Source organism: Symphalangus syndactylus, chromosome 13, assembly GCF_028878055.3.
Source record: "Symphalangus syndactylus isolate Jambi chromosome 13, NHGRI_mSymSyn1-v2.1_pri, whole genome shotgun sequence".
NCBI classification, from domain to species: Eukaryota; Metazoa; Chordata; class Mammalia; order Primates; family Hylobatidae; genus Symphalangus; species Symphalangus syndactylus.
Genome location: NC_072435.2, coordinates 108,614,487 through 108,641,213, shown reverse-complemented (window position 1 = coordinate 108,641,213; position 26,727 = coordinate 108,614,487). Strand labels below are relative to the sequence as shown.

Below are 26,727 nucleotides of genomic sequence, written 5' to 3'. Positions count from 1 at the left end.
GGAGAGAAAAACTGAGTCCTGATGATGCTTCCTGGGCTCCTGGATCTAGCTATGCCTGTAAGCAGCCCTACCCCAGGACTTTCCAGTTACATCAGTCAATACATTCCTTTGTTGCCTCTTGAGTTGAGTGTCACTAGCAACCAAAAGAGACTTGTTGGACATATCTGGGCCCTCTGCCATCCTCCCATGACCACTTTCCGGCTCTTTCTCTATGCCTGGCTTTTTGCTGGTTGCTGCGAGGGCGGAAATGGGTCAAGCCTGGCCCTGGGCTGGGAGAGATCACCAGCTTGCAGGACGTTGCTTGCCTACAGCTCTCTGAGGACTCACCTTGACCACCTTGATCACTTTGATGGGAGAATTCTGGAAGCAGTTTTCCTTCAAAAATGAACAGATGGTATCAACGGCCTTGTTCACCTGGGCCAGGAACTGGCGGTTGGGCTGGAGAAATTCACTGATGAACTTGTCAAGGTCCGCAGCTGGGGTTTGGTAAAGGAGGGCTGGCTGCAGAGAGAATCCAGGCAGGGTCAGCTTGAGACGGGACTCCCAGTGCTCACCCAAGCCCTGCCCCTTGATGTCCTCCGAGGACAAGACTCCCACTGTCTCCCATGTCCCTCTTTCCTTCTCAGCTGGTGGGTAGGTTCTGAGGTAGCATCAGAAGGACCTGAGATTGAATTTTGGTTCCAGCATCAATACACAGCCTCAGTTTCCCCATGTTTAAATGAGTGCAATAATGAAGCCCGGGTCTCAATGGATTGTCTTGAGTATTAAATGCTGGTTATGAGACCCTGCTGCAAAATAGTAAATGTGATAAAATCATATCCTTTTGGGAGCTGCAAGTGGCTTATGTCTCAGTTTTCCTAGAAGCAGGGCCCATGGTGGGAATTCTTGTGCATATGATTAATTGGGGCAGTGCTTGGATGAGAAGTGGAACAAGGACAGCAGCAGAGGGCAGAGAAGAGGCTCAGCAAAGCTGGGTGCTCAGCTGGAGACAAGTGTTTGCCTGATTCCACAGGGAGCGCTGGAACGTGAATTGCATCACAGAATCGGTTCCACCTGGAGACAAAGTTGGGCCTTTTGTAACCCTGTGTCACTCAGGCACTGGCTGGGATGTAGCAATCTGTGCATTTCATGGAAGGCAAGTCTCCAGAGAAGCGGTGGCTATGAGTTGTCAGCAACCAACACTCCTAGCAGCTGGGGATGGGTGCACCGGCAGGTTAAGGGAACCTGACTAGAAGGCAGGGCGCAGGGCCCCCTGCCCCTCAGGACCCTCCATCTTACCATCACATCCCAGGGCTGCACAGATGTCCCATCTCTACTCAGAAAGCAGGCCTGCATCCCCAGCGCTGCTGCTTCCTGGGCCAACAGCTCCCAGCTACCCTGGCCCACATTCCAGGTGGGATCAGCGGGGTCCAGGACCAGGGGTCTGGGGGCACAACAGGAAGGTGGGTGGGGAAGGTAGGAGTCAGTGAAAGAGGAGGTGGGTGGGAGGGCTGAAAAGGGGCGTGAGGGCTGGAAAGAGTGTCAGGACCTCAGGGTTGGCTCAGTCTTGCCCAAGTGCAGAAGCAGTCTCAATTGGCTACCTTGGTTGGCCCCTTCAACTGAGAAGTACTATTTTATCGTGCTAATAAAACTGGCCCTGGTTTCTTTTCGGACTCCTTATGACCACACTTCCTCAGCAAAGAGTCCAGAGGGAAGCAGAGTGAGGAGCGGGATTGCCACCCCAAACCCTACCTTGGACTCCTCCTGGATGACTGACTCCAGGGTGACAGTGGGGAGGAGGAAGATAATGAAGCCAGGCAAAGGGAAGCGGGTCTTCACCTGGGTTTTCGAAGCTGGCCAAGAAGGTGCATTCTCATGGCTGGGTCCTCAGTGCTATAGTTGACCGTCCAGTAGACACAGAGCTGCTGATGCTGCTGCACGAGCCCCAGCACCGTCCGGAAGCCTTGGGCCATGTCGAAACAGTCCTGCCTGCAGCCCTGCTCCCAAGCAAAGATGGTGAGGAGCTCCAGGGCGTAGGCTGGGGGCAGAGAGGCAGAGGCTGGTCGTTTTCCTTTGTTCTGAGCTGCAACCTGTGTCACACAAGGCCAACCAAAGATGAGTGATTAGTGGATGTGAGCTGAGTGTGGCCATAAGCACTCGGGGCAGGAAGGGAATATAGAAAACAGAAGCGCAGAAAGAATAGAAACTTGCTGATGCTTCTCATTTTACAGGTGGGTAAACTGAGGTTCAGAGGAGGGTAGTGACTTGTCTAAGGTCATACAGTGAGACTGAGAGCTCAGACCTGGCTTTTGCCTAGTGTCTCCCCTCAAGGAATCTGGAAATTTGCAGCATCTTGAGTGTGTAACTCTAATTGAAGACGGAAGCGTTGACGAATCCATCCATCACCAGCCTTTAGGAATATTTTAACATTAATCACATAACATGGGGTGATTGTACAGGAATAGGGGCTGCAATATATCCATCTTGGTATCCCAGTGTCCATCACAAGAGTTAGAAATAGCGGGTGCTCGATAGATGTTTGTTGAACATAGGGATGCATGAATGCAAGTCAGAATTCAGAGAAGTATTTAGTAAGGGAGTTCTGAAGGATGCTCAGAATTTAGTGCAACTCAAAAGAGGCAACAAGGCTGGGGCGTGGTGGCTCACGCCTGTAATTCTAGCATTTTGGGAGGCAAGGTGGGTGGATTACTTGAGCTCAGAAGTTCTAGACTAACCTGGGCAACATGGTGAGACTCCTGTCTCTACAAAAAGTACAAAAATCAGCCAGGTGTAGTAGTGCGTGCCTGTAGTCTTAGCTACTGGGGGGGCTGAGGCAGGAGGATTGCTTGAGCCCAGAAGGTCGAGGCTGCGATGAGCTGTAATTGTGCCACTGCACTCCAGCCTGGGTGACAAAGTGAGACCCTTTCTCAAAAAAAAAAAAAAAAAAGCCTATGAAAGAATGTATTGGCTGATGTAACCCAAAAGCCTTGGAGTAGATCTCCTTTAAGGCACAGCTTGATCCGGGAGCCCATAAGAGTCATCAGCTTTTCTGTTCAGATCTTTTCTGTTCAAGTGCTCTGGTTTTTCTGTCTTACACAGGCCCTTACCATATGGTGATCATTGCCAGCTCCAGGCTTCCAGAAAGGGGAGTTTTCTTTTCTAAAAATAGAGATGTGGTGGGGGTAATATCATAAGCAAAGGCTTGGAGGTGAGGGAAAAACAGAGAAAACATTTGCAGTGTCAAAAGAGAGAAGTGGATGGGCTAAAGAGGGACAGTGAACCCCAAGTACAAGAAATGAGGACTTTAGACTTGATGGAGAGAAGATTTTTTCCTCACAGTGGCTTCCAGATCTGGGCAGGAAATGGAGGATGGAGGAGGCCAGTCCTTCTGCTTTGGATGACCAATAAGAAGTAAAGGAGGGGAAATGTGGGTGTAGGGGAGGAGCTGATTGGCTGGGGCGGTTGCCATGACAGTGGCGGCTTCCTGGGAGGGGCCGGGGCAACTCACCTGGCGGTACCAGTGCTTCACCAGCAGAATCAGGTTCTTCAGCTTGACAGGGCGAATGTTCACGAAGTTCCTCCGCAGCTCTGAGAAGCAGGCCTTATGCTCGCCCTCCTGGCAGCCACTGGTGAGGAGACTCGAGTAGACCTGGGGATTTGGTTTGGTGCCAGAACCGAGCTGCCCTGTAGAAGTTTGAAACACCCTGAGCGTGCAACTCCAATTGAAGACAGCAGCATTTACCAACCCTCCATTCACCAGCCTTTAAGAATATTCTAACATTAATCACCTAACATTGCAATCAATAATACACTATAACATTGAATAACAATCAGAGCTATCATTTTTTCAGTATCAATTCTGTACTGGATGCTTTTCAATATTTTTTGCTAATCCATCCAGTAACTGCATTGTGGATAATCTATTTATTTTTTGTTTTTAAAATTTTCCCTGAAAGCTGAAAGATGGATAATCTTGAGCCAGAAAAGCTATGTCACATAGTGGTTAAAGGAGTGAGCTTTGGAGACAGATAAGCCTGGGTTCAGATCCAAGCTGTGTGATTTTTATCTCTTCGGGTCTAGTTTCCTCACCTGTAAAAGGGGGATCATAAATAGCACCTATCTATCCTTCTAAGGCTATTGTAAGAATCGGTTGAAATCTACATGTGAAGTGCTTAGAACAGTATGTAGAATATGTCATGTGCTCAATAAGTAGTAATTATTGCTATTATTAACGTTATCTTCCAGAAGAAGAAAAACAAGACACAATATTAATCAATTTGTATTAACATTGGTTCATTAATAGTGACAAATGTACCATACTATAAGATGTTAATAGGAGAAACTGGAAGTAGAGTATATAGGAACTACCTGTACTGTTTCTGCAATTTTCATGTAAATCTAAATCGATAAAATATGAGGTTTATTTTTAAAGTTTTTTTTTAAATGAGCCAATAAACTATTTTCTGAGAAAAAAAAAAAAAAAAGACACAGAGAGGAAGCTACAATTGAGTCTCGTCCTTCACTTTCATAAGCCTGCCCTCTAAAATAAATGCCTTCTTCATGAAAAGTGACTGCAAAAGGTTATCCACTGGCAGAGATGAGCTTCAAGGAAGGAAGAAATGAGCTCTCAGATTCAGGAGGGACAGCACATTTCAAAGAGGACACATTAAAAAGAAATCCAGAGAGGAGGTTCCAAGATGGCCAAATAGGAACAGCTCCAGTCTACAGCACCCAGCGTGAGCAACGCAGAAGATGGGTGATTTCTGCATTTCCAACTGAGGTACTGGGTTCCTCTCACTGGGGCTTGTTGGACAGTGGGTACAGCCCATGGACCATGAGCCAAAGCAGGGCAGGGCGTCGCCTCACCCGGGAAGCAGAAGGGGTCGGGGAATTCCCTTTCCTAGCCAAGGGAAGCCATGACAGATGGTACCTGGAAAATCCAGACACTCCCAACCTAATACTGTGCTTTTCCAATGGTCTTAGCAAGTGGCACACCAGGAGATTATATCCTGCACCTGGCATGGAGGGTCCCATGCCCACGGAGCCTCACTCACTGTTAGCACAGCAGTCTGAGATCAAACTGCAAGGCAGCAGCGAGGCTAGGGGAGGGGCATCTGCCATTGCTAAGGCTTGAGTAGGTAAACAAAGTGGCTGGGAAGCTTGAACTGGGTGGAGCCCACCGCAGCTCAAGGAGGCCTGCCTGCCTGTGTAGACTCCACCTCTGGGGGCAGGGCATAGCTGAACAAAAGGCAGCAGAAACTTCTGTAGACTTAAACGTCCCTGTCTGATAGCTTTGAAGAGAGCAGTGGTTCTTCCAGCATGGAGTTTGAGATCTGAGAACGGACAGACTGCCTCCTCAAGTGGGTCCCTGACCCCTGAGTAGCCTAACTGGGAGGCACTTCCTGGTAGGGGCCGACTGACACCTCATATGGCTGGGTGCCCCTCTGAGACAAAGCTTCCAAAGGAAGGATCAGGCAGCAACATTTGCAGTTCTGCAATATTTGCTGTTCTCCAGCCTCCACTGGTGATATCCAGGCAAACAGGGTCTGGAGTGGACCTCCAGCAAACTCCAACAGACCTGCAGCTGAGGGTCCTGACTGTTAGAAGGAAAATTAACAAACAGAAAGGACATCCACACCAAAACCCCATCTGTACGTCACCATCGTCGAAGACCAAAGGTAGATAAAACCACAAAGATGGGGAGAAACCAGAGCAGAAAAGCTGAAAATTCTAAATATCAGAGCACCTCTTCTCCTCCAAAGGAATGCAGCTCCTCGCCAGCAATGGAACAAAGCTGGACGGAGAATGACTTTGACGAGTTGAGAGAAGAAGGCTTCAGACAATTGGTAATAACAAACTTCTCCGAGCTAAAGGAGGATGTTCGAACCTATCGTAAAGAAGCTAAAAACCTTGAGAAAAGATTAGACGAATGGCTAACTAGAATAAACAGCATAGAGAAGACCTTAAATTACCTGATGGAGCTGAAAACCATGGCACAAGAACTATGTGATGCATGCATAAGCTTCAGCAGCTGATTCTATCAAGTGGAAGAAAGGATATCAGTGATTGAAGATCAAATGAATGAAATGAAACGAGAAGAGAAGCTTAGAGAAAAAAAGAGTAAAAAGAAATGAACAAAGCCCCCAAGAAAGATGGGACTATGTGAAAAGACCAAATCTACGTCTGATTGTTGTGCCTGAAAGTGACGGGGAGAAGGGAACCAAGTTGGAAAACACTCTGCGGGATATTATCCAGGAAAACTTCCTCAACCTAGCAAGGCAGGCCAACATTAAAATTCAGGAAATACAGAGAACACCACAAAGATACTCCTCGAGAAGACCACTCCAAGACACATAATTGTCAGATTCACCAAAGTTGAAATGAAGGAAAAAATGTTAACAGCAGCCAGAGAGAAAGGTCGGGTTACCCACAAAGGGAAGTCCATCAGACTAACAGCGAGTCTCCCTGCAGAAACTCTACAAGCCAGAAGAGAGTGGGGGCCAATATTCAACGTTCTTAAAGAAAAGAATTTTCAACCCAGAATTTCATATCCAGCCAAACTAAGCTTCATAAGTGAAGGAGAAATAAAATCCTTTATAGACAAGCAAATGCTGAGAGATTTTGTCACCACCAGGCCTGCCTTACAAGAGCTCCTAAAGGAAGCACTAAACATGGAAAGGAACAACCAGTACCAGCCACTGCAAAAACATGCCTAATTGTAAAGACCATCAATGCTAGGAAGAAACTGCATCAACTAATGAGCAAAATAACCAGCCAACATAATAATGACAGGATCAGATTCACACATAACAATATTAATCTTAAATCTAAATGGACTAAATGCTCCAATTAAAAGACACAGACTGGCAAATTGGATAGAGTCAAGACCCATCAGTGTGCTGTATTCAGGAGACCCATCTCACATGCAGAGACACAAACAGGCTCAAAATAAAGAGATGGAGGAAGATCTACCAAGCAAATGGAAAACAAAAAAAAGCAAGGGTTGCAATCCTAGTCTCTGATAAAACGGAATTTAAACCAACAAAGATCAAAAGAGACAAAGAAGGCCATTACATAATGGTAAACGGATCAATTCAGCAAGAAGAGCTAACTGTTCTAAATATATATGCACCCAATACAGGAGCACCAGATTCATAAAGCAAGTCTTTAGAGACCTACAAAGAGACTTAGACTCCCACACAATAATAATGGGAGACTTTAACACCCCACCGTCAACGTTAGACAGATCAATGAGACAAAAAGTTAACAAGGATATCCAAGAATTGAACTCAGCTGTGCACCAAGTGGACCTAATAGACATCTACAGAACTCTCCACCCCAAATCAACAGAATATACATTCTTCTCAGCACCACATTACACTTATTCCAAAATTGACACATAGTTGGAAGAAAAGCACTCCTCAGCAAATGTAAAAGAACAGAAATTATAACAAGCTGTCTCTCAGACCACAGTACAATCAAACTACAACTCAGGATTAAGAAACTCACTCAAAACCGCTCAACTACATGGAAACTGAACAACCTGCTCCTGAATGACTACTTGGTACATAACGAAATGAAGGCAGAAATAAAGATGTTCTTTGAAACCAATGAGAACAAAGACACATCATACCAGAATCTCTGGGACACATTTAAAGCAGTGTGTAGAGGGAAATTTATAGCACTAAATGTCTACAAGAGAAAGCAAGAAAGATCTAAAATTGACACCCTAACATCACAATGAAAAGAACTAGAGAAACAAGAGCAAACACATTCAAAAGCTAGCAGAAGGCAAGAAATAACTAAGATCAGAGTAGAACTGAAGGAGACAGAGATACAAAAAACCCTTCAAAAAATCAATGAATCCAGGAGCTGGTTTTTTGAAAAGATGAACAAAATTGATAGACCACTAGCAAGACTAGTAAAGAAGAAAAGAGAGAAGAATCAAATAGACGCAATAAAAAATGATAAAGGGGATATCACCACCGATTACACAGAAATACAAACTACCATCAGAGAATACTATAAACACCTCTACACAAATAAACTAGAAAATCTAGAAGAAATGGATAAATTCTTGGACACATACACCCTCCCAAGACTAAACCAGGAAGAAGTTGAATCTCTGAATAGACCAATAACAGACTCTGAAATTGAGGCAATAATTAATAGTCTACCAACCAAAAAAAGTCCAGGACCAGATGGATTCACAGCCGAATTCTACCAGAGGTACGAAGATGAGCTGATACCATTCCTTCTGAAACTATTTCAATCAATAGAAAAAGAGAGAATCCTCCATAACTCATTTTATGAGGCCAGCATCATCCTGGTACCAAAGCCTGGCAGGGACACAACAAAAAAAGACCAATATCCCTGATGAACATCTATGTGAAAATCCTCAATAAAATACTGGCAAACCGAATCCAGCAGCACATCAAAAAGCTTATCCACCCTGATCAAGTTGGCTTCATCCTTGGGATGCAAGGCTGGTTCAACATACACAAATCAATAAACATAATCCAGCATATAAACAGAACCAACGACAAAAACCACATGATTATGTCAATAGATGCCGAAAAGGCCTTCGAGAAAATTCAACAGCCCTTCATGCTAAAAACTCTCAATAAACTAGGTATTGATGTGACACATCTCAAAATAATGAGTTATTTATGACAAACCTACAGCCAATATCGTACTGAATGGGCAAAAACTGGAAGCATTCCCTTTGAAAACTGGCACAAGACAGGGATGCCCTCTCTCACCACTCCTATTCAACATAGTGTTGGAAGTTCTGGCCAGGGCAATCAGGCAGGAGAAAGAAATAAAGGGTATTCAATTAGGAAAAGAGGAAGTCCAATTGTCCCTGTTTGCAGATGACATGATTGTATATTTAGAAAACCTCATCATCTCAGCCCAAAATCTCCTTAAGCTGATAAGCAACTTCAGCAAAGTCTCAGATACAAAATCACTGTGCAAAAATCACAAGCATTCCTATACACCAATAACAGACAAACAGAGAGCCAAATCATGAGTGAACTCCCATTCACAATTGCTTCAAAGAGAATAAAATACCTAGGAATCCAACTTACAAGGGATGTGAAGGACTTCTTCAAGCAGAACTACAAACCACTGCTCAGTGAAATAAAAGAGGACACAAACAAATGGAATCCATGCTCATGGATGGGAAGAATCAATATTGTGAAAATGGCCATACTGCCCAAGGTAATTTATTAATTTATAGATTCAATGCCATCCCCATCAAGCTACCAATGACTTTCTTCACAGAATTGGAAAAAACTACTTTAAAGTTCATATGGAACCAAAAAAGAGCCTGCATTGCCAAGACAATCCTAAGCCAAAAGAACAAAGCTGGAGGCATCACGCTACCTGACTTCGAACTGTATTACAAGGCTACAGTAACCAAAACAGCATGTACTGGTACCAAAACAGAGATATAGACCAATGGAACAGAACAGAGCCCTCAGAAATAATGCCACACATCTACAACCATCTGATCTTTGACAAACCTGACAAAAACAAGAAATGGGGGCTGGGCGCAGTGGCTCACGCCTGTAATCCCAGCACTTTGGGAGGCCGAGCAGGGTAGATCACAAGGTCGGGAGATCAAGACCATCCTGGCTAACATGGTGAAACTCTGTCTCTACTAAAAAATACAAAAAGTTAGCCAGGTGTGGTGGCGGGCACCTGTAGTCCCAGCTACTTGGGAGGCTGAGGCAGGAGAATGGTGTGAACCCGGGAGGTGGAGCTTGCAGTAAGCCGAGATCACGCCACTGCACTCCAGCCTAGGCAACAGAGCGAGACTCTGTCTCAAACAAACAAACAAACAAGAAATGGGGAAAGGATTCCCTGTTTAATAAATGGTGCAGGGAAAACTGGCTAGCCATATCTAGAAAGCTGAAACTGGATCCTTTCCTTACACTTATACAAAATTAATTCAAGATGGATTAAAGACTTACATGTTAGACCTAAAACCATAAAAACCCTAGAAGAAAACCTAGGCAATACCATTCAGGACATAGGCATGGGCAAGGACTTCATGACTAAAACACCAAAAGCAATGGCAACAGAAGCCAAAATTGACAAATGGGATCTAATTAAACTAAAGAGCTTCTGCACAGCAAAAGAAACTGTCATCACAGTGAACAAGCAACCTACAGAATGGAAGAAAATTTTTACAATCTACTTATCTGACAAAGGGCTAATATCCAGAATCTACAAAGAACTTAAACAAATTTACAAGAAAAAAATCAAACCCCATCAAAAAGTGGGTAAAGGATATGAACAGACACTTCTCAAAAGAAGACATTTATGCAGCCAACAGACACATGAAAAAATGCTCATCATCACTGGCTATCAGAGAAATGCAAATCAAAACTACAATGAGATACCATCTCACACCAGTTAGAATGGCGATCATCAAAAAATCAGGAAACAACAGATGCTGGAGAGGATGTGGAGAAATAGGAACACTTTTACACTGTTGGTGGGACTGTAAACTAGTTCAACCATTGTGGAAGACAGTGTGGTGATTCCTCAAGGATCTAGAACTAGAAATACCATTTGATCCAGCCATCCCATTACCGGGTATATACCCAAAGGACTATAAATCATGCTGCTAGAAAGACACATGCACACGTATGTTTATTGTGGCACTATTCACAATAGCAAAGACTTGGAACCAACCCAAATGTCCATCAATGACAGACTGGATTAAGAAAATCTGGCACATATACACCATGGAATACTATGCAGCCATAAAAAATGATGAGTTCATGTCCTTTGTAGGGACATGGATGAAGTTGGAAACCATCATTCTGAGCAAACTAACACAGGAGCAGAAAACCAAACACCACATGTTCTCACTCACAGGTGGGAATTGAACAATGAGAACACTTGGACACACGGTGGGGAACATCACACACCAGGGCCTGTCGTGGGGTTGGGGGAGTGGGGAGGGATAGCATTAGGAGATATACCTAATGTAAATGACGAGTTAATGGGTGCAGCACACCAACGTGACACATGTATACATATGTAACAAACCTGCACGTTGTGCACATGTACCCTAGAACTTAAAGTATAATAAAAAAAATCATAGAAAAAAAAGAAATCTATACACAGATACATCAAAGAGAAACTGAAGAATACTATGAACCAAGAGAAAGTCTTAAAAGCCACCAAAAGGGAAATCAAAAGAAAATGAACAAACAAAATTCATGCATGCAAACAAAAAACAGATAATTAACAACAAAAAATCAATAACTGACAGAGACTTCTCATCAGCAACAACAGGTAAGAAGACAGCAGAACTAAGGAAAACAAGTGTCAAGCATCCCATTCAAGCCTGGAGGTGAAACAGAAATGGTTTTAGACAAAGTCTGAGAAAAATTTGTCACTCATAAACCCTTTCTGAAAAAGTACTAAAAGATGTATTTCTGTAAGAAGGAAAATGAATCCAGAAGGAAGAACAGAAAATCAAGTAGCAATGGTGAAAAAATTTGTTAATTATATTAATAGGTTTTAATTTGCATAGACTGTAAAAACAAAAATAAAAGAAATAATCTCCCCTATTATTAGTGTCTGGTAGTTTAGTTCCAAGATATTATTATTATTATTATTATTTTTTGAGACGGAGTCTCGCTCTCTCACCCAGGCTGGAGTGCAGTGGCGCAATCTCGGCTCACTGCAAGCTCCGCCTCCCGGGTTCACGCCATTCTCCTGCCTCAGCCTCTCCGGGTAGCTGGGACTACAGGCGCCCGCCACCACGCCCGGCTAATTTTTTGTATTTTTAGTAGAGACAGGGTTTCACCGTGGTCTCGATCTCCTGACCTCATGATCCGCCCGCCTCGGCCTCCCAAAGTGCTGGGATTACAAGCGTGAGCCACCGTGCCCGGCCTGTTCCAAGATATTATTAAGCCCTTGAAAATCATTATATCATTGTTGCTTGTTTCATTTTTGTCTTTTAGCTTTGTGCTGCCTGTAACGGGTACAATTTAATAACACATGCTAGAAAATAAATAGTAGAGAGGGTACATCAGGAAAATGCTGACAAAGGAGGACTGCAGCTCTATTAATATCAGACAAAAGGCTTTAAGACAAAGATAACTTTCAGAAATAATGAAGATTATTACTTAATAATAAAAGAACAATCCAATAAAATATCATAATTATGCACTTATATGTTCTCAATAACAGAGCCTCAAAATATTAAAAACAAAACTTTACAGAATTGCAAGGAGCAATGGATAAATATCCATTCAGAGCAGGAGATTTTAAGACATCTTACTCAGAAATTGAGAGACCAAACAAAAAATTATCTGAGCAAAAAGTCATAAGCTAGATCTAAAGGACCTGTATAGAAGTCCGCATTCAGCAATGGAACGCATGAGATGGAGTTTCACTCTGTCTCCCAGGCTGGAGTGCAGTGGTGCAATCTTGGCTCACTGCAACCTCCGCCTCCCAGGTTCAAGTGATTTTCCTGCCTCAGTCTCCCGAGTAGCTGTAATTACAGGTGCGTGCCACCACGCCAGGCTATTTTTTTTTTTTTTTTTTTGTATTTTTAGTGGAGATGGGGTTTCACTATGGCCAGGCTGGTCTTGAACTCCTGACCTCAAGTGACCCACCTGCCTTGGCCTCCCAAAGTGCTGGGATAAGCATGCATTCTTTTCAACCATAGGCAACCTAAGAAATGCCAACAAATTCCAAAAAATTGATATCACATGAAGTATGTTTTCTGACTACAGTTTTAAAAAAGATAATAGGTAAATGCCGAAAGCAAACAAATCTCTAAAACATTCATTTGGAAAGCTACTTCCAAATATTCATGGATGAAAGCACAAACAACAATGTCATAATTACAAGTACAAAATATTTAGACCGGAATGATAATAAAAATTATACATGTCAAACAAAAGACTTGCACTGTAGCTAATGTGATACTGAAAGGGAAATGGGTAGCTTTAATTGCATTGACTAAAACTGACAATTAGTAAGCTAAGATTCACTTCCAAAAGTTAAAAAAAAATGAACCATAAAGTAAACCCTTTAAAATAAGGAAGAAAATTATAATATGAGAAATTTCTTTAAAAAAATACCAAGCAGATATGTCTACTGTTAACATTTGTTAAATCTGAATTGGGGTACATGGGTGTGTGATGTCTGTAGTTTTCTGTATGCTTGAAACATTTCATAATTAAAATCTTTGTAAAGTTAAAGCACTAAAGAGTTGTAAGATTTGATGGTGATGATTACTTTCAGTATCTCAAAGTAGTTTTCAATGCTTGGTCAAGTAGGAGAATTAGGATCACAAAGAGGATGGCAGGCACCCCTGTTAGGTGGGCACCTGAGGTCCCTATCACTCTCCAAGGGACAGGCTGGGCGCCCTCACCCACAGCATCAAAGGCAGGCAGCAGGCTAACATCCATCCAGCTCTTCAGGGCCGTGGACACCAGCTGGAACTGCAGAGCCTCAGGCACATTCTGCTCAGGAAACTGAAGACTCAGGCCGGGGACCTGGTCCTGCCACCAGGATTCTAGCTGCACTCGCATCTCATCAAGGATCTCTGCGCGGCGGGGCCCCTGGTCCTTGTAGTCCGTGAAGCAGTTGAGGAAGATGATGAGTTCAACATCACAGCCATCCCTTAGGTCTGTGCCCCGGCCAAATGAGCCCCCCTGTGGAAGGAAGAACAGCTCAGACCAGGGACCCTCTAGGAGCCTGGGAGTTGGACTATGATCCCGTCACCTGCGCCCCATCTACAGCCTGGAACCTGCCCTCTCGCTGATGTCAGGTCTGGGCACTATGACAGAGGCCGACTGCATGGGTCCTGTGACCTCTTAGAATTGTGACAGAGAGTCAAGTTGTATCTGCCTGCATCTGCCCTCTGATCCATGAAGCCTGAGCTAAGTCAGACCAACCTGCAGCAACAGATAACGGAGGTGGAATTGACTAGGGGCAGCGACCAAACATTTTAGCTTACTATCTGCAGCATCTACTGACTGCACATCTGGGCCAGTCAGTAGTTGCAAATTGAGGTCCCAAGGCCAAATAGAGCCTGCAATTGTGCTCTGTTGCCCTATTTCCATCAATTCCCTCCCTCCCTCCCTCCCTCACACAGGATATCACACATATCCCGGTACATGTAAGTGCTCACTAAATGTTTGTTGCAGGAAAGAAAGAAGAAGAGAGGATACACAATTTCTGTTCTTCTGGAACTTATATGCTGGCTGGGGGAGGGAAGGAAGGGACCATCAGTAAACAACAGGTCCTGAGAAAATGCTAAGTGCTTTGCAGAGCAGAAAGGGGGCTGGTAGTGCAAGACTACAATTTCAGTTTTATTTATTTATTTTTATTTTTGAGACGGAGTTTCACTCTTCTCACCCAGGCTGGAGTGCAGTGGCACAGTCTCAGCTCACTGCAACCTCTGCCTCCCGGGTTCAAGTGATTTTCCTGCCTCAGCCTCCCGAGTAGCTGGGATTACAGGGGCCCGTCACCATGCCCAGCTAATTTTTGTATTTTCAGTAGAGACAGGGTTTCACCATGTTGGCCAGGGTGGTCTCGAACTCCTGACCTCAGGTGATCTGCCCACCTTGGCCTCCCAAAGTGCTAGGATTACAGGCATGAGCCACCGTGCCCAGGCGAGACTGCAATTTTAAATTGCGTGGTCAGGCCTCAGTGGAAGAGGACATCAGATCAAGAACCTTGAAGAGGAGGGACAGAGAGAGAGAGAGAGCGAGAGAGAGAGAGAGAGGGCCAAATGGTTGGGGAAGAGAATTCTCATTTTCTTCTAGGAAGAGAAAACAGCCACTACAGAGGCCTTGAATTGTCCTGTGGACCTGGTAAGCTCAGAGCAGCCAGGAGGCCAGTGTGGAGTAAGTCAAGGCCAGAGGGAGACCAGGGCCCATCCTATAGGACTTGAGGCCTCTGCACCCTGTGAAACCATGGAGAATTTTGAGCTGAGGAGGGAAGTGATCTGATTCTTGTAATAGTGTTTTAAAAACTGTATCATTAAAAAAAGAAAATCTAAGCTGGCACCTAAATATATTTTATTTAAGCCAGCAAATTACCCTTCCTGGGCCGTCCAGTTCCCCAGCCCAACCTCAGCTCCATTGCTGTAACCCCTTCCCTTCCCCACGCTGATCCCTCGATAGGGTCCCCCCTGTGTCTCCACTGGCCCAACTCACTTTACTGACTCTTGAGGCCTTGTGAACGCAGTTCTCACGGAGGCAGCGCAAGATGATGTCAATGGCCTTTTTCACCTGCTCCTGGAACTGGGGGCTCGGCTTCAGGTGGTCCTGGATGAAGCGGTCCAGCTCCTTGGTGGGGATCTGAGACAGGTCCAAGGCCATTCCCGGCACAGAGGGGACGATGCTGGCTGCCCCAGTGAGGCCAGGAGCTGGGCATGAGGGAAGTTTGCTCCCTGCTCTTGGGTACACAGCATTGAGGCTCTTGCTGTTTTCAGGGGTCTTCTGGTTAGGGTCTAGCTGGATGGGGTGGCCCAAACCTGAGCATCCAGGATGTGGAAGGCCCTGGAAGGTCATTGAAGGAGCTGCTTCAGCCAGGTGCAGAGGTTTCTGCATCAACCCAATGCCTTCTCTCCCCAGCTCCTGCCCCTTGTACAGTCAGGGTGACTGAGGCTCAGAGAGGGGAAGTGGGAGGGCCACGGCTAACCCATATGGCATCTTTGGGCAGAGTTGAAAAAGGTACCTTTCTGAAGGGATAAACTGCAAAATGGGTGCCCTTGTGATGGGCAGAAAGGTCTGGTAAGCAGACCATAGCTGCAGAAAAACAAAGGACTCCTTCCCCTGGACAGTTTCAGCTTGAGCTTGGTGATAAGACTGTTTTACATGCCTGATGCCCTGTGCATGTTTTTTTTTTTTTTTTTTTTTTTTTTTTTTTTTGAGACGGAGTCTTACTCTGTTGCCCAGACTAGAGTGCAATGGAGTGATCTCAGCTCATTGCAACCTCCGCCTCCCTGGTTCAAGCAATTCTCCTGCCTCAGTCTCTCGAGTAGCTGGGATTACACGCACCCACCACCACGCCTGGCTAATTTTCATATTTTTAGTAGAGACGAGGTTTCACCATATTGTCCAGGCTGGTCTCGAACTCCTGACCTCAGGCAATCTGCCCACCTCAGCCTCCCAATGTGTTGAGATTACAGGCATGAGCCACCACGCCCGGCCACCCCTGCTTTTTATAGCCTGTTCCACACCATATGGCACGTAGTAGATGCTCAGAAAACACTGGACACATAAACATAAGTGCAAAACCCAAGGGTCCTGGGGCCCCCTCACTTACCGGCCCCTTCCAAGACTGCACCGGGTCCCCCATCCCCTTCAGAAAGCATGGGTGGTCATAGCAGGATGCTGCCTCCCGGGCTAGCAAATCCCAGTGCCAGGCTGCCCCATTCCCCAGGTCCCATGTGGGGTCAGCTGGGTCCAGGATCACAGGCCTGCAATTTCAGAAAGACAAGAAGGTTCTGGTTAGTAAGAAGGCTCTGGAGTGAAACGGACCTGGTTCCAATCGCATCTCTGCTACTTTCCAGCTGTGTGACCTGGGGCAAATGATTTACCTTCTCTGAGCCTCGATTTCCTCATCAGCAAAATGAGGAAAATAACATCGCCTGCTTATCATTGTCAACCCTGGCTGCACATTGGAATCACGAGATACCAGGATCCACTCTCAAGGGCTCTTGAGTTACACCCTACAATTCAGCAATTTCATTCCTAGGTATATTTCCAACAGACATGCATATGCACCAAAAAAACATGTCCAAGAATGTTTATAATGGCCCTATTTGTAATAGTTCCAAGTTGAAAGAACTCAAATGTCCATCATCAGTAGATAGACAACATATTTTGATAAATTCACACAATGGAATACTATACAGCAACAAAAAAGAATGATCCACAACTATATAGTTAAATCTCAAAGACTTAATCTTGAGAACAGAACGAAAAGCCAGACACAAAAGTACATGTGGTATGATTCCATTTAAATAAGATTTAAGAAAAGGCACAATTGTAATTATAACAGTGTAAGTGGGGTTATTTTGGAAGGTAACTGACTGACAGGGGACCAGTGGGGTGCTGGAAATATTCTACCATGATCTGGGTGGTGGTTTCAAAGTATGCAGTCTTCACACAGTCGTCAGAACATGCACTTTCTGCTATACATCAGCAAAACAGTCGCACATAAAGCATGTGGGGTCAGGCACTGGTATATTTTTTAAAACTCCCCCAGGTAGTTCTAATGTGCATCTGGGCTGAGTCCAGCGAATTAAAACATGTACATGGAGCATTTTGCTTTGGCCTCTACACCCAAGCACTCAGTAGATGTAACTGGTTTTGTCCTTGTTAATTATCTCCCCCTGGCCCCGGGACAGGAGAGCAGATGGTGGGCTATTAGGAAGTACCTGGGTCTCTTAAGCTGCCGCTGCAAGAACTGCCCAACTGCAGGGTCCTCAAAGCCATAGTTGACAGTCCAGAAAACACACAGGTGCTGATGCTGTCGGATCAGGCCCAGGACAGTCCGGAGGCCTTCGGCTAGGCTGAAAGCATCCTTCTTACAGCCCTGCTCCCAGGCGAAGATGGTCAGCAATTCCAGGGCATAGACCGGGGGCAGTGTCTCCTTCCACAACCTCTGTAGGCACACCTGTGAGAGGGCATTGCAGGGGACTCAGAAGGAAGAAGGGGAGGAAAGAGAGCCAGCTCTCTGCATAACCAGACTGGGGGCCTTCCAGGCTGAGCCTGAGGCAAGATGCTGTGTTCCAAGCCTGTTCCAAGAACAAGTGGCATTTCTCACCAGCCCTCACTGGTAGCTTCAGCCAAGTGGTTGGCTCACATGATGGGGGAGTGGTGGGAGGGAGGGGTGTAAGTTTCAAGTCCCAAGGAGGCAGGGAGCAGTCAGAGAGAAGCCAAGGGTAGTCTGAAATTGCTACCTATCCTCAAATAAAGGTGAAGCAGATCTGGGGTCCCAGTTGCGTGGCTGATTGGAGAAGGACACCAAGTTGTCGCCCTTTCACCCCTGGAGTGGGGTGGGGCAGCAGGCCAGAACTCTGTCCTTCCCTCCTCACACCAGCCGTCTATCCCCCATCCCAAAATGCATGATTTCTATTTGTGCACCATATACTTGGGATCTCCATGTACCAGGGAGGGATTACTCCATGCCAAGGCAAGAATCCCAGGCCTCTGGGTAACTCCAGAGGGGATGCTTCAGCTTGCCAGAAGGTGACCCCCCTGGCTAGAAGCACCCAGCATCTCCACACTCCCTCCACTTACCCCCTCTCTTTGGGGTGACAAACATGCCTGGGTGCACACGTGTACCCACCACCTAGATCAAGATAGAATATCTAACACCCAACCAGGCTGGCTCCATAGTTGTATTAATTAATTAATTAATTAATTTATAGACAGAGTCTTGCTCTGTTGCCCAGGCTGAAGTGCAGTGGCTCAATCATAGGTCACTGCAGACTTGAACTCCTGGGCTCAAGTGATCTTCCCGCCTCAGCCTCCTGCGTAGAGAGGACCACAGGCGTGAGCCACCATACCCAGCAGTTTGCCCTTTGAAGAAGTACCAGGCTATTAGCATTTTCTGCCCCTGGATAATCTTATGTGGAAAGAACCTGAGTAAGATTTGCCGACGCATATATTTCTTTATGTGCAAGTGGAGGAAACAGAGGCCCAGAGAAGGCTAGGAACTTGTCCAGGGTCACACAGCAAGAAGATGGCTGAGCCAGAACTGGAATCCAGAATCTCTTCCTAGATAGACCTGCTTATGATAACTGGTCCATGTGCTGCAAGATTTTGGGGTAGCCTGTTCCCCCATCTCCAGGCATAGGCTGGGCACACTTTCCCCAGTGCATAAGAGTCTGGCAACAAACATGAACAGAGCAAGGGAGCATCCCTGAGGCTGGGGAGGGAGGTGTACCAACTCCGCATTACCTCATACCATACCAGACAGGCCAAAGCCCTGAATATGAACAGAAATACAATGGGAAACACTATGATGGCAGGAAATATGAAAGAGTCATTTTACAAAGTCAGGATAGGGAAAGACCTCTTTTTTTTTTTTCTTGAGATGGAGTCTGGCTCTGTCACCCAGGCTGGAGTATAGTGGTACAATCTTGGCTTACTGCAACCTCTGCCTCCTAGGTTCAAGCAATTCTCCTGCCTCAGCCTCCTAACTAACTGGAATTACAGGTGTGTACCACCACGCCCGGCTACATTTTGTATTTTTAGAAGAGACAGGGTTTCACCATGTTGGCCAGGCTGGTCTTGAACTCCTGACCTCAAGTGATCCATCTGCCTCAGCCACTCAAAGTGCTGGGATTCCAGCCATGAGCCACTGCACCTGGCAGGATAGGGAAAGACTTCTTAAGACACACAAAGAATAACTCATTTTTCAAAGGATATATCTGAGTACATTAAACTAGATATTTTGTCCTACAAATAACCTTTAAACAAAGTAAAAGCCCAAGACACAGACTGGAAGAATATTGGAAGAATGCATTATATTAACTAAATAAGGATCAGTATCCACAATATATAAAGAGCTTCAACAAATCAATAACAAGACAGCTAACCCAAGAGAAAATAATACACAAGGGACATAAACAGACAATTCGCAGAAAGAGAACATGAATGGCCACTAAATGTAAGACAACAGTTTCACGACTATGAAAGCACAAAGCAAATAGTCACATGTCTGGAGAAACCCTTCCAAGTGGCTTCACCTGGTGGTACCAGTGCTTCACCAGCAAGATTAGGTTCTTCAACTTGGCTGGGCGAATGTTCACAAAGTTCCTCCGCAGCTCTGTGAAGCAGGCCGCATGCTCGCCCCCTTGGCAGCCAGCGTTGAGGAGGGTAGAGTAGACTTGTGGCTTGGGTTTGACGCCGGAGCCGGCCTGACCTGTTGGTGTGAAGCGCTGTGAGTTAGGAAGGGCACTTAGGACACAGGATGGAGGGCGGTGTTGGTGCCGAGCTCAGCCTGGGACGCTGACAGAGAATGGGAAGAATTTGGAGGGGAAGAAATCTGGCAACATGGGAGTCGGGGGACTGGGAAGAGAGCCCGGAGCTTTTCAGGAGGCAGGGAAGAAGAGCGGCACTCCATCCCAAATGGCCAGGCAGTCCCTAGAGCAACAGCTCAAAGAGGAGCAGCTGCATTCCGAGATAGTTAAACAGGAAAGATGCTTGCAGCTGAGTCAGCAGTACCTGCAGCCTGGCAACTCTTCTCCCTGAGCCTTCCTCAAAACACCACTCTACATATCCTTAATTAAGAGGTGTCACGGAGAGGAAAACGATGCCCAAGAAATAAAAGGCAAAAAGCCCTGATCCTTTAGCAGTGGTTGTTGATATTTTTTACTACAGGCCTGGCACTGTGGCTCACACCTGTAATCCCAGCACTTTGGGAGGCCAAGGTGGGAGGTTCACCTGAGGTCAGGAGTTCGAGACCAGCCTGGCCAATATCGTGAAACTCTATCTCTACTAAAAATATACAAAAATTAGCCAGTCATGGTGGCACTCGCCTGTAATCCCAGCTACTCCAGAGGCTGAAGCACGAGAATCGCTTGAACTCAGGAGGCGGAGGCTGCAGTGAGCTGAGATCATACCACTGCACTCCAGCCTGGGGGACAGAGCGAGACACTGTCTTAGAAAAAAAATATTTTTTTACTGCATACTGGACACTGGACAGAAGGTCTTTACATGTATCCCCACCACAACCCTATGAGGCAAGTACAGTTCTTCATCCCATTTGATAGCTGAGGAAGCTGAGGCACAGAGCAATTCCATGCTTTGCCCAAGATTATACAGCCAGCATGCGATGGAGGCAGGATTTGAGCTCAGAGCCAGCGGACTTTACAGGGTGCGCCTTTTCCTCCACCACTCCCATGGGCATGGCTTGGGAGAAGTAAACACTTTCCGTAATTCCCTGAGGTTGCTGCTACCACTTGCCTGCTGTGTGGCTTTGGGTGGGTCACTGTATGTCTCTGAGCCTCAGTTTCCCCAATGGTGAAATTGAAGCTGAAATAGTACAGACCTCATAAGTTTGTTGTGAAGAATTGATGAGATAAAACATGTGAAGTTCTTGGAATAGTTAAGCATTTAATAAGTAGTAACTATTATGACTAACATATGTGTACCCAGGCTGGGTGTGGTGGCTCATGCCTGTAATCCTAGCACTTTGGGAGGCTGAGGCAGGTGGATCATTTGATCCCAGAAGTTCAAGACCAGCCTAGACATCATGGTGAAATACAAATACAAAAATTAGCCAGGCATGGTGGTGCATGCCTGTAGTCCCAGCTACTTGGGAGGCTGAGGTGGGAGGATTGCATGAACCCAGGATAGAGGTTGCAGTGATCATGCCACTACACTCCAACCTGGGTGACAGAGTGAGATCCTGTCTTAAAAATGTGTGTGCGTGTGTGTGTGTGTGTGTATGTGTGTGTACCCAGTATGTGGATACACTAGGCATAGGGTACCAGGCATAGGGGATGTGGCTATCTGCCCAAAGGATAAAGCTATCCCTCAGATCTTCAAGGTAAATAATAATAATAATAGCAATAATAATAGAAACAACAACGATAATAGAAATAATAATAGCAAACATCTTACAACCCTTATCACATGCTAGACATTCTTTTTTCTTTTTTTTTAAGAAGAGTCTTACTCAGACAGATTGTAGTGGCAAAATCACAACTCACTGCAGCCTCCACTGCCTGGGCTCAAACAGTCCTCCCACCTCAGCCTCTCCAGTAGCTGGGACCACAGGGAGGCCTGTACTACTACACCTGGCTATTTTTCACATTATTATTATTTGTAGAGATTAGATCTTGCTATTTTGCCAAGGCTGATCTTGAACCCCTGGGCTCAAGCAATCTCTACCTTGGCCTCCCAAAGCTGGGGTTACAGGCATGAGCCACTGCGCCTGGCCCACTAGACACACTTCCAAGTTTGATTACTCATATTAGTGCATTTAATTCTTCTGACAACTCTATAAGATTACTATTATCCCCATTGGTATTATCCTCATTTTACAGATGAGGACACAGAGGCCTATTTTTATCTTAACTCAAGCATAGGTGTATTACGAAGGAGAACGCAAAAATCACATTAATGTTTTCAACATAAAATACAAGATTTTGCAGAATTATGGTTTTGTCCCCAGGCCCCTACTGCTAGCCACATGTCCACCTGGCTTAGCTTTTGGGAGTATTTGTGGAAGGGCTGAGCAGTAACCGCTCCAGGCAGTGGCTGAGGGAAACTCCCAGATGCCTGTGGGAGGGCCAAGCATCTTGACAGCAGGACCACAGACCCAGGAGGAACTGGGGTTTATCTGCCTTCGTCTGGCACACGTCCAATATGTTTAGTCCCCAGACTGAGGCTGAGAGAGGGGTAGAGGCCGGCCCAGGTCACACAGCAAGTTGGTGGCTGGGCTAGAATTGGAAGTCCTGTGTTGTTCCCAATGATCTTGCCCCCAACCCTGGAATGGTCTAGGAAGCCCTCACCCAGGACATCAAAGGCAGGCACCAGGCTAACATCCATCCAGTCCTCAAGATCTACGGATGTCAGGCGGAACTGCAGGGCCCCAGGCACGCTCTGCTCAGGAAACTTGAGGATCAGACCAGGGACCGGGTTCTGCCACCAGAATTCCAGCAACACCCGCATCTCACTGAGGATCTCTGCACGGCGGGCCCTCTGGTCCACATAGCTCTTGAAGCAGTCGAGGAAGATGACAAGTTCAGAATCACAGCCACCCTTGAGAGCTGTGCCCCGGCCAGAGGAGCCTCCCTGGGCAAAGAAAAATAACTCAGAATTTCATACTGTCCAATTCTAGTGTCCTTGCAACCTGGCAGGAAACTCGAGTGAGGCGAGTGTGCTGGCGAGAGACTGTGGCCACATGGCTCTAGGCATTGAAGCCACGCGGGAATGTGGGCCCAGGGTAGCCAAGCTTGAGATTTCAAGAGAAGCAATTTTAACATGTAAACCCATGATTTTTTTTTCCATAGAAACAGGGTCTTGTTCTGTCACCCAGGCTGGAACGCAGTGACATAATCATAGCTCCCTGCGGCCTTGAACTCCTGAGCTCGAGTGATCCCCCTGCCTCAGCCTCTCAAGTAGTTGAGACTAGAGGCACACGCCACCATGCCTGGCTAGTTTTTACATTTTTTTAAAGAGATGGGGTCTTGCTGTGTTTCCCAGGCTAGAGTGCAGTGGCTATTCACAGACACGATTGTATCTCACTGCAGCCTGGAACTCTTGGGCTCGAGTGATCTTCTTGCCTCAGCCTCCCAAGTGTCTGAGACTACAGGCATGCACCACCGTGCTGGGCTAAATCCATACTTTTAATTTAATTTTTATTTTTAGTTTTGCGACAGAGACTTACTCTGTTGCCTAGGCTGGAGTGCAGTGGCACCATCTCAGCTCACTGCAACCTCCATCTCACGAGTTCAAGCGATTTTCCCACCTCAGCCTCCCGAGTAGCTGGGACTATAGGCATGCGCCACCATGCCTGGCTAATTTTTGTATTTTTAGTAGAGATGGGGTTTCACCATGTTTGCCAGACTGGTCTCGAATTCCTGACCTCAAGTGATCTGCCCTCCTTGGCCTCCCAAAGTGCTGGGATTACAGGCATGAACCACCGTTCCAGGCCTATATCCATGATTTTTAAATGTTGGCAACTAACTTTTTAAAAACTCAAGACTGCTGGTAAAACAAATTCTGCTTCGCAGAACACACGTTCGCAATTTTTGCCCAGAATGGGTACAGAACTGTGGTATGACTCAATTTCTGAGACCTGTGTGATTAGTGTTTCTTTTGGCAAAGCTTCCAACCTGAGGATTTGGAAAAGAAACTCCTAAACATTGTCAGAGCCACTGTTCTGTGTCTGGGATCTGATGTCTCTAATCTCACTTCCAACACAAAACAACTGTGATGTAGTTACATGTGGTTGCAGATATGGGGAGTGAGGCTCAGACGGTGAAATGAGTTACACAGCCAGTAAACAGCAAGAACCAGGATGGAGCCCTCCAGGAGCAAGTCTTGCCCCAAACTGGGACCCCCTACTTATCCCGATGATTATGCCAGTCCTTTTACCTCCAGCTCCCACAATCTGGGGGCTGCTGACAAAGTGGGAGCAGGGAATATTACAGGCTGGGCACTTCCTGCACATTTTGCACACTCTCATCTCATTGAACCTTCCTCACAGCCGCAGAAGGAAGGTACCACTTTACAAAAGACGAAACGAAAGCAGAGGGAGATTGCACGGTGCTCGCTTTACAAAGGAGAAAATGAAAGCACAGGGAGATCGTGCTCCAGACCCCCCTCCCCACCCCTTTCCAGGGAAGCTAAGGATGCCAGGGCTTTCCCTTGCTGCACAGAAATCCCTCCTGTCCATCTCCGAGGTAGAAACGGGACTTCACACCTCCTAGGCGACAAGTCTGTCCTCCTTCCCCACCTCCTAAGCTGAGAGTCAGCCCCAGGAACCACTAGGTGCTCTGAGGCCATTTCTACTCTGCGTTTTCACTCCCTCTCCTGACAACCTCCAAATCTGCTCTAGCACACCCAGGTTCCCTCCATCAATCCACTCCTGGCACCCCCAAATTTACCCTGAGGATAAGGTAGCTCATGACTTGTCTCCTCCCTGAATCTGCGAGTGTCCTGGGATCACAGTGGCAGTGTGGCTGTATTTAAGTGACAAAAAGTGACCCAGAGCCTGGGCAATATGGTGAAATCCCATCTCTACAAAAAATGCAAACATTACCTGGGCATGGTGGCTCACACCTGTAATCCCAGCACTTTGAGAGGCTGAGGCAAGTGGATCACTTGAGCCCAAGAGTTCCAGACCAGCCTGGGCAACACAGCAAAACTATCTCTACAAAAAATGCAAATAATTAGCCAGGTGTGGTGGTGTGCGCCTGTAGTGCCAGCTACTCGGGAGGCTGAGGTGTGAGAATAACTCGAGCCCAGGAGGCGGAGGTTGCAGTGAGCCAAGATCGCACTACTGCACTCCAGCCTGGGTGACAGAGCGAGACCCTGTCTCAAAAAAAAAAAAAAAAAGTGACTCAGAGCAGTAATTTAGCGTCTAGCCTCAGTTTGCCTATCCATAAAACAGGTACAATAGTACCTACCTCACTGAGCATGAGGATGAAATGAGGTAATACTCATTTAATGGGATAATTTTCATTGTTATTTGATAATGTCTCAATAAATTGGGCTACTCTGGCTGTTACGGAGTATTATTACTTCTGTATCCTTAGGGTCTGGCATAGTGTGAGGCTCACAGTCTGTTTGAATGACTGGGTGAGTGAGTGAGTGAGTGAGTGAGTGAGTGAATGAATGGATGAGAAGCAGCCTCTGAGAGCAGAGATGCAGGAATCAGGCTACTTGGATTTGAATCCTGGCTGGGCCTCTTACAGGATTGGACACGTCACTGTGCCTCTCTGTGCCTCATTTTCTCCATCTGTCAAGCGGGCTTAAGAGTATCTACCTGGCTCGTATGTTCGGGGGAGTTAGCACGGGGCTGGCACATTGGAAGTATTTGTTAAAGAAATCAATGAGGTGCACAAGCGGATAAAGCCACTCCCACCGTAAGGCTATGGGAGGCTTAAGCGTCCTCCCAGGACTCCCCTTTGGACACATAAAGACCCCGAGGTGGGACCTCACCTTGGCAGTTTTCAGCACCCGCGGGGCAGCAGCGCCGGGGCGGCCCCCGCGCTCCCTCAGGGCAGCGGCCAGGGCGCCCAGGGCGCGCCGCGCCTTCTCTACGAACTCCTTCCGCGGCTGCAGCCTTGTGGCCACGAACCTGTCCAGCGCGGCGGCCGGGGTGCTGTACAAGTCCATGGCCGCCCGGCGCAGGTGCGAGGGGAAGCAGGGCTCTGGCGCGGCCTTCGGATTTCTGGTTTCGTTTCCCCGCCCGGCTCTCTGCACCACGCCCAGCTCGCCAGGTCCTAGGTCCTCGGTCCCCCGCGCGTGGCGTGAAACGGGGACGGGCGCTGCAGTTCCTGTCTTCCCCAGGTTTCTCTCCTCCTCCCCAAACTTGCGAAATTCCCTGCTTTCAGTTTCGTTTCTTGCTAGCAGCTCTTGAAACTGACACCCACTTCCTGGTCCCCTTCCCAGCTACGACTTCCTCTCCTTTATCTCCTTGCTTCCAGCCGTCCCTGCAACCACCAGCTCCAACGAACTAATCACAACCTAACAAAGTATACCCACAGAACGTACGGGTACATGCCGAGTAACGTACTCTGAGCATTTCAGAAATGTGCAGGTTTTACGTGGAAAAAAAAAAAAGGTCAGGATTTAATAAACGGAGAAGTCCTATCTCACTGTCTGACTGAGGGATGCGTCCTAAACACCACTACCACCACCAATGATAATAAAGCGCACTTGGAGACTCTCACTGACTCCTCCCAACGACCATGGTGTGGGTGCTGTTATCATCACCCATTTGACAGATGAGGAAGTCAAGGTACAGAGGAACTAGGTAACTGACCAAGGTAACACAGCTGGAAAGTTGTCTGGCTGGATTCAAACCCAGCCCAAGCCCACAGAGCTGCCCTCTTCAGAAGCCAAATCTTCCTAAATAATTTATATGTGTAATGCAGTTCCAATAAAAATTCCATTTTTAAAAACTTCAAACACACGATCTAAAGTCTATCTGCAGGAATTAAAAATTATTTTGGAGGAGAAGGAGGAAGGAAAGTCAGTCAGTTTAGGATGGTACCTTGCACAACAA

The 26,727-nt window shown here is 46.4% G+C and overlaps 1 protein-coding gene across 5 annotated transcripts in view; it reads right to left on the bottom strand.

Moving 5' to 3' along the window:
• The window catches only part of OAS3 (2'-5'-oligoadenylate synthetase 3), a 35,155-nt gene extending 8,792 nt beyond the window's left edge, over positions 1–26,363 (bottom strand). For 3 of the 5 annotated variants that reach the window (XM_063614533.1, XM_063614534.1, XM_055235943.2), the window contains exons 1-11: positions 25,659–26,363; positions 22,502–22,784; positions 19,730–19,905; positions 17,411–17,649; positions 16,294–16,447; positions 15,180–15,524; positions 13,388–13,670; positions 3,488–3,663; positions 1,819–2,069; positions 1,279–1,423; positions 328–501 (exon numbers count right to left, since the gene is read on the bottom strand). In XM_063614533.1, the coding sequence (XP_063470603.1) occupies positions 328–501; positions 1,279–1,423; positions 1,819–2,069; positions 3,488–3,663; positions 13,388–13,670; positions 15,180–15,524; positions 16,294–16,447; positions 17,411–17,649; positions 19,730–19,905; positions 22,502–22,784; positions 25,659–25,835 (2,403 nt within the window). In that variant the 5' untranslated portion in view covers positions 25,836–26,363. The remainder of the gene's footprint in view (positions 1–327; positions 502–1,278; positions 1,424–1,818; positions 2,070–3,487; positions 3,664–13,387; positions 13,671–15,179; positions 15,525–16,293; positions 16,448–17,410; positions 17,650–19,729; positions 19,906–22,501; positions 22,785–25,658) is intronic. The other 2 variants (XM_055235942.2, XM_055235944.2) reach the window with 1 other exon arrangement.
• Between the last annotated feature and the right edge of the window lie 364 nt (positions 26,364–26,727).